Consider the following 8875-nt stretch of genomic DNA (forward strand, 5'->3'; position numbering starts at 1 on the left):
TGGTCTCATCTGTCCACAAGACGTTTTCCCAGAAGGATTTTGGTTACTCAATTCATTACGACAAAATTTAGTCTTGCTTTTTTATGTCTGTGTCAGCAGTGGGGTCCTCCTGGGTCTCCTGCCATAGTGTTTCATTTCATTTAAATGTCGACGGATAGTTCGCGCTTACACTGATGCTTCCTGAGCCTGCAGGACAGCTTGAATATCTTTGGAACTTGTTTGGGGCTGCTTATCCACCATCTGGACTATTCTGCATTGACACCTTTCAATTTTTCTCTTCCATCCACACCCAGGGAGATTAGCTACAGTGCCATGGGTTGCAAACTTCTTGATAATGTTGCCCACTGTGGACAAAGGCAAATCTAGATCACTGGAGATGGACTTGTAACCTTGAGATTGTTGATATTTTTCCAAAATTTTGGTTCTCAAGTCCTCAGACAGTTCTCTTTCTGTTGTCCATGCTTAATGTGGCACACACAGACACGCAATTCAAAAACAAAGTGAACTTCTCTCCTTTTTATCTGCTTTCAGGTGTGATTTTTATATTGTCCACACCTGTTACTTGCCCCAGGTGAGTTTAAAGGAGCAGCACATGCTTGAAACAATCTTATTTTTTCCACAATTTTGAAAGAGTGCCAATAATTTTGTCCAGCCCATTTTTGGAGTTTGGTGTGACATTATGTCCAATTTGCTTTTTTCCCCTCCTTTTTTGGTTTAGTTCCAATACACACAAAGGGAGTAAACATATGTATAGCAAAAAGTGTTCCTGCAATCCTTTTCTGTGAGAAATACTTCATTTTTTTTTTTTTTTTTGAATAATTTCAGTGGTGCCAATGTTTACAGCCATGACTATAGGTACCCCCTCATTAAGTATTCAGACCACCTCAAATTTTGGGGATTGGAGGATGTCTCTGTGGACCCCTATTAATGTATCCATGATAGGAACTCCCTTTGACGAGGTATTAGGTTGGTTATCGTCTGCCAGCCAGACAGCATTTCCACTGTAAATACAATTGATGAACCATTGCATTCAGTACAAGGAACTATATAGTCAGCCATCAGACAATGCCCGCTCTGTGCCAGTCTGCCCTCCACCAGGAGCCTGGGGAGTGATAACAGGGCTGATAGCAGGGTGTCACAATCTGTTCACTGTCTGGAGAGGAGAAATCAATATCGCCTGCTCCGGAGATCACATTTATTCTACTTCACTGTTAAGCTGACAGGCAACGATTCCTGGAGACTCAGCAGCCCGTCTACTAGTGGAAGTCCATGCCAACACAATATATTATACTGCTGCCTCTATATACCAAACAGAAAAACACACATCCACTCCTTAAAGGGGAATCCCACATGGACTTAAAAGGGACACTCCTTTAAATCCAATTTCCCCCCCCCCCCATCCCTCCCCCCAAGCAACTGGTGCCAGAAAGTTAATCCTTCCAGTACTTATCAGCTGCTGTATAATACAGAGAAAGTGATTTTCTTTTTGAATCTCTTTTTTTGTCTGCCCACTGTACTCTCTGCTGACACCTCTGGCCCAGTCAGGAACTGTCCAGAGCAGGAGTAGAGATGAGCGAACTTACAGTAAATTCGATTCGTCACGAACTTCTCGGCTCGGCAGTTGATGACTTATCCTGCATAAATTAGTTCAGCTTTCAGGTGCTCCGGTGGGCTGGAAAAGGTAGATACAGTCCTAGGAAAGAGTCTCCTAGGACTGTATTCACCTTTTCCAGCCCACGGGAGCACCTGAAAGCTGAACTAATTTATGAAGGATAAGTCATCAACTGCCGAGCCGAGAAGTTCGTGACGAATCGAGTTTACTATAAGTTCGCTCATCTCTAAGCAGGAGCAAATCCCCATAGCAAACCTCCCCTGCTCTGGACAGTTCCTGACATGGACAGAGGTGTCAGTAATTTACTAAGCTGTTTAACTTTCTGGCACCAGTTGATTAAAAACAAAAAATGATTTCCCCGGTGGAAAACAATTTATTTCTTATCAACTGGCTTCAGAAAGATAAACAGATTTGTAACTTACTTCTTTAAAAAAAACTAAAATCTTAACCCTTCCAGTACTTATCAGCTGCTGTATACTACAGAGGAAGTTGAGTTGTTTCCTGTCTGACCACAGTGCTCTCTGCTGACACCTCTGTCCATGTCAGGAACTGTCCAGAGTAGGAGCAAATCCCCATAGCAAACCTCTCCTGCTCTGGGCAGTTCCTGACATAGACAGAGGTGATCGCAGAGAACACTGTGGTCAGACTGGAAAGAACTACACAACTTCCTCTGGAGCATAGAGCAGCTGATAAGTACTGGAAGGATTACTATTATTTAATAGAAGTAATTTATAAATCTGTGTAACTTTCTGGCAACAGTTGATTTGGGAAGAAAAAAAAAAAAAAACATTTCTTGCACTGGAGTACCCCTTTAAGTGCCTAATCTGTTTGATAAATGTGACATCCCCTTCTCAACATTTTCCAGGACCCCATAAGGATGAGACCCTGCAGCCCAAGACTCAATAGGTGATGGCAGTGCTTCCCAACCAGAGCTCCGCCAGCTGTTGCAAAACTACAACTCCCAGCATGCCCGGACAGCCTTCGGCTGTCCGGGCATGCTGGGAGTTGTAATTTTGCAACAGCTGACAGCACCTTGGGAAACCCTGAGTTATGGCTTCTGATCCCATCAGCATTCCTAGATTTCCTATTGTCCATACACAATATACTGAACAATATGATCTGGACAATTTTCCAATGGAAAAAAAAAAAAAAAACAATGTTTTTAAATGTTTCCTGTGGAAAACTCTTATCGCAACGCTGCTAGATGCTGCTGTGTAGATGCACGAGTTACAATAGGACAAATCTGTGCACTATTATGTTTAATATTAGTGATAAGTCACACTGGGTCTGTGTTTCCCAACCAGGGTGCCTCCAGCTGTTGCAAACCTACAACTTCCAGCATGCCCCGAAAGCATAAGTTACAGTAGGAAACGTGTACTATTATGTTTAATAGCGCTAGATCATACTAGCTCAGTGTTTCCCAACCAGGGTGCCTCCAGCTGTTGCAAAACCACAACTCCCAGCATGTCCAGACAGCCAAAAGCTGAAGGAACCCTGTTTTAAAGGGGTACTCCTGTGCGGAAATTATTATTATTTTTTTTTTTTATTTAATTTTTTTTAAATCAACTGGTGCCAGAAAGTTAAACAGATTTGCAAATTACTTCTAATAAAAAAAATCTTAATCCTTCCAGTACTTATTAGCTGCTGAATACTACTGAGGAAATGGTTTTCTTTTTGGAACACAGCGCTCTCTGCTGACATCATGACCACAGTGCTCTCTGCTGACATCTCTGTCCATTTTAGGAACTGTCCAGAGTGGGAGAAAAAGCCCATAGCAAACATATGCTGCTATGGACAGTTCCTAAAATGGACAGAGATGTCAGCAGAGAGCATTGTGGTCGTGATGTCAGCAGAGAGCTCTGTGTTCCAAAAAGAAAACCATTTCCTCTGTAGTATTCAGCAGCTAATAAGTACTGGAAGGATTAAGATTTTTTTTTATAGAAGTAATTAACAAATCTGTTTAACTTTCTAGCACCAGTTGATTTAAAAAAAAAAAAAAAAAAAAAAAATTTAATTCACGGAAGTACCCCTTTAAGTCAATAGGGTAATGCAGGGGGATCAGTAAACTAGTGTATAGCACAAGTAACTATTTTCACTATCTTCTGACACAGTGTATTGTCCATTCCACTCTGACTGTAACCAACAAAGCACAGGAGCACCAACCCAACCCCCCCCCCCCCCCCCCCCCCCCAAATAAATAAATAAAAAAAAAATCACAGATGCTCTCATACCCCAGGATGTCATCACAGGGATCTCAAGCTTCAGCAGAGTAACAAAAGGAGAGCCTACAGCATGAAAGGGTTAAAGACAAGGAGTAGAAAACACAAACGATACAATGTATGAATTAATGTCTTAGGACAAGAACAATGTGCTGCATACAGGATAGTGACAATAGTTGTGGTACAGTAATAAAAACAACACTATACTGGAAGAGATACAGAGTGACAATAGATTAAACACACACACTATAAACACTAAATATTTACATACTATAGATGCATAGAATACAAACATCTGTATATCGATAGAGATCAGTCATAGATGTTGATATACAAAATGCACACACAAAATCACTTTATGGATAAAGCACAAATACACCACCTCTATATACTGACACCTCTGCATTTGCCTTATTTAGTGTCCATATTTTAATACACACACACACACACACACTTCTGTCCCCATGTTAATGTGCACACATTGTAAATACACACCTCTGCATAGACATTATAAAAACACTTTGATATTATAACAGTCACCATTTCCCTACGATGAGAATGTACACACAATACACACCAACTATAAAGGAGTATACAGACATTATATACAATCTTTATTTAAACAAAAAAAAAAACTAAAAAAATATATATTTTATATTAATATATCTCAGACATACTATACATATACAGACAACGTGTATATATCTTGTGTAAAGCAATATATCTGTGTATATACATACACTGTACACACCACAATCACACATCACACACATTACAATCACACACTGTACACACACACACACACACACACATTACAATCACACACTGTACACACACACACACACATTACAATCACACACTGTACACACACACACACACATTACAATCACACACTGTACACACACACACACATTACAATCACACACTGTACACACACACACACACACACATTACAATCACACACTGTACACACACACACACACACATTACAATCACACACTGTACACACACACACACACACATTACAATCACACACTGTACACACACACACACACACATTACAATCACACACTGTACACACACACACACACACATTACAATCACACACTGTACACACACACACACACATTACAATCACACACTGTACACACACACACACACACATTACAATCACACACTGTACACACACACACACACACATTACAATCACACACTGTACACACACACACACATTACAATCACACACTGTACACACACACACACACACACATTACAATCACACACTGTACACACACACACACACACACATTACAATCACACACTGTACACACACACACACACACACATTACAATCACACACTGTACACACACACACACACACACACACATTACAATCACACACTGTACACACACACACACACACACATTACAATCACACACTGTACACACACACACACACATTACAATCACACACTGTACACACACACACACACATTACAATCACACACTGTACACACACACACACACACATTACAATCACACACTGTACACACACACACACACACATTACAATCACACACTGTACACACACACACACACACATTACAATCACACACTGTACACACACACACACACATTACAATCACACACTGTACACACACACACACACATTACAATCACACACTGTACACACACACACACACATTACAATCACACACTGTACACACACACACACATTACAATCACACACTGTACACACACACACACATTACAATCACACACTGTACACACACACACACACACATTACAATCACACACTGTACACACACACACACATTACAATCACACACTGTACACACACACACACACACATTACAATCACACACTGTACACACACACACACACATTACAATCACACACTGTACACACACACACACACACATTACAATCACACACTGTACACACACACACACACACATTACAATCACACACTGTACACACACACACACACATTACAATCACACACTGTACACACACACACACATTACAATCACACACTGTACACACACACACACATTACAATCACACACTGTACACACACACACACATTACAATCACACACTGTACACACACACACACATTACAATCACACACTGTACACACACACACACATTACAATCACACACTGTACACACACACACACATTACAATCACACACTGTACACACACACACACATTACAATCACACACTGTACACACACACACACATTACAATCACACACTGTACACACACACACACATTACAATCACACACTGTACACACACACACACATTACAATCACACACTGTACACACACACACATTACAATCACACACTGTACACACACACACATTACAATCACACACTGTACACACACACACATTACAATCACACACTGTACACCACACACACATTACAATCACACACTGTACACACACACACATTACAATCACACACTGTACACACACACACATTACAATCACACACTGTACACACACACACATTACAATCACACACTGTACACACACACAACATTACAATCACACACTGTACACACACACACATTACAATCACACACTGTACACACACACACATTACAATCACACACTGTACACACACACATATCAATCACACTGTACACACACACACATCAATCACACTGTACACACACACACATTACAATCACACACATTACAATCACACACACACACACATTACAATCACACACTGTACACACACAACTTACAATCACACACTGTACACACACACACATTACAATCACACACTGTACACACACACACATTACAATCACACACTGTACAATAACACACTGTACACACACACATTACAATCACACACTGTACACACACACATTACAATAACACACTGTACACACACTACAATCATACACCGTACACACTGTATACACACATTACAATCACACAGTATACACACACACACACAACAATCACACAGTATACACACACTACAATCACACAGTATACACACACGGACGGCTCAGCCCCCGGCCCCGCTCACCGTTTTGCGCCTCCGTATTTCGGAGCAGCCCGGAGAGGACGTAGCCCGTGATCAGCAGCAGTACAGGCGGCCGTCCGCTCAGCATCCCCCCGGTGTCCATCCCCGCAGCAGCGGCCAGAGTACATGCTGGGCGGCGGGAGAGCGGATCCCGGCAGATCCCGGGAGCGCGCGCTACTTCCGCCGCCGGATCCCCGCAGCAGGACTCCCGTTAACCCCTTAAAGTCCTGCAGCCACAACAAGACGTCCCTACAGCAACTACTGCTGTCTCTGCCCAAGGCTTGTACAGGGTTAATGGGCGGACCGAGGGGCGGGTAGCCACACCCCCTCCTGATGTGTGAGTGGGCTATGTAGTTACCCCCCAGTGTGGGAGAGTGACCCCCACTAGAATGTGACACTCCTCCCACTACACGGGTCACGTCCACAGCGGGGAGTGTTTACCCTGCACACACGTGTGTCTGTGGCGTATAGTGTCCGGGGGGCTCAGGTGTCTAGTGGGGGCTTCACTCTATACTACAGCCTGAGCTGACCGTACGTGTAACCTGTGGGGACCCACCATACCCCAGGCACGTCCTCAATTACTCCTCATGGAAATGACTCAAGTAACGATTGACATTCAGGCTGTGTTCACACTAGTCACGGTTTTCCTTGTAATAAAGTAAGGACTGTGGCAGTTATATTTCCAAGTAGATATTGGGAAATCCAGATTGGGCATAGTTATGGTTTCTGTCACCCTCCTGATATTCTTGGTGGCAAGAACACCCTTCAGACTGTGCTTTCCAAGAAAAAGTACCACAAGAACCAGCAAAAAGAATTGCAGCGCTGTCTGCCAGGCACCATAATATATTATTCTCAACAGTCTCCTTGGATATCTCACCTGGTCACACTGAATGGCCTACTGTCACCTAGACACTGCTAAAATATCCCCATCACCTGGGCACTGCTAAAATATCCCCATCACCTGGGCACTGCTAAAATATCCCCATCACCTGGGCACTGCTAAAATATCCCCATCACCTGGGCACTGCTAAAATATCCCCATCACCTAGTCACTGCTAAAATATCCCCATCACCTGGGCACTGCTGGGATGTCCCCACTGTCACTGCTAAAATATCCCCATCACCTGGGCACTGCTGGGATGTCCCCACTGTCACTGCTAAAATATCCCCATCACCTGGGCACTGCTGGGATGTCCCCACTGTCACTGCTTAGATGTCCTCCGTCACCTGTTCACTGCTGGGATGTCCCCACTGTCACTGCTCAAATATCCCCATCACCTGGGCACTGCTGGGATGTCCCCACTGTCACTGCTCAAATATCCCTATCACCTGGGCACTGCTGGGATGTCCCCACTGTCACTGCTCAAATATCCCTATCACCTGGGCACTGCTGGGATGTCCCCACTGTCACTGCTAAAATATCCCCATCACCTGGGCTCTGCTGGGATATCCCCACTGTCACTGCTAAAATATCCCCATCACCTGGGCACTGCTGGGATGTCCCCACTGTCACTGCTCAAATATCCCCATCACCTGGGCACTGCTGGGATGTCCCCACTGTCACTGCTAAAATATCCCCATCACCTGGGCACTGCTGGGATGTCTCCACTGTCACTGCTAAAATATCCCCATCACCTGGGCACTGCTAGGATGTCCCCACTGTCACTGCTAAAATATCCCCATCACCTGGGCACTGCTAGGATGTCCCCACTGTCACTGCTCAAATATCCCCATCACCTGGGCACTGCTGGGATGTCCCCACTGTCACTGCTAAAATATCCCCATCACCTGGGCACTGCTGGGATGTCCACACTGTCACTGCTCAAATATCCCCATCACCTGGGCACTGCTGGGATGTCCCCACTGTCACTGCTCAAATATCCCCATCACCTGGGCACTGCTGGGATGTCCCCACTGTCACTGCTTAGATGTCCTCCGTCACCTGTTCACTGCTGGGATGTCCCCACT

The 8875-nt window shown here is 43.8% G+C and overlaps 1 protein-coding gene across 1 annotated transcript in view; it reads right to left on the reverse strand.

Annotated features, from left to right (window-relative positions):
- The window catches only part of DCBLD2 (discoidin, CUB and LCCL domain containing 2), a 91011-nt gene extending 83827 nt beyond the window's left edge, over positions 1 to 7184 (reverse strand). Inside the window, exon 1 of the mRNA XM_056559299.1 lies at positions 6911 to 7184. Coding sequence (XP_056415274.1) covers positions 6911 to 7010 — 100 coding nt within the window. The 5' untranslated portion in view covers positions 7011 to 7184. The remainder of the gene's footprint in view (positions 1 to 6910) is intronic.
- Positions 7185 to 8875: the final 1691 nt, after the last annotated feature.

The sequence above is a fragment of the Hyla sarda genome, chromosome 2 (assembly GCF_029499605.1).
Source record: "Hyla sarda isolate aHylSar1 chromosome 2, aHylSar1.hap1, whole genome shotgun sequence".
NCBI lineage: Eukaryota > Metazoa > Chordata > Amphibia > Anura > Hylidae > Hyla > Hyla sarda.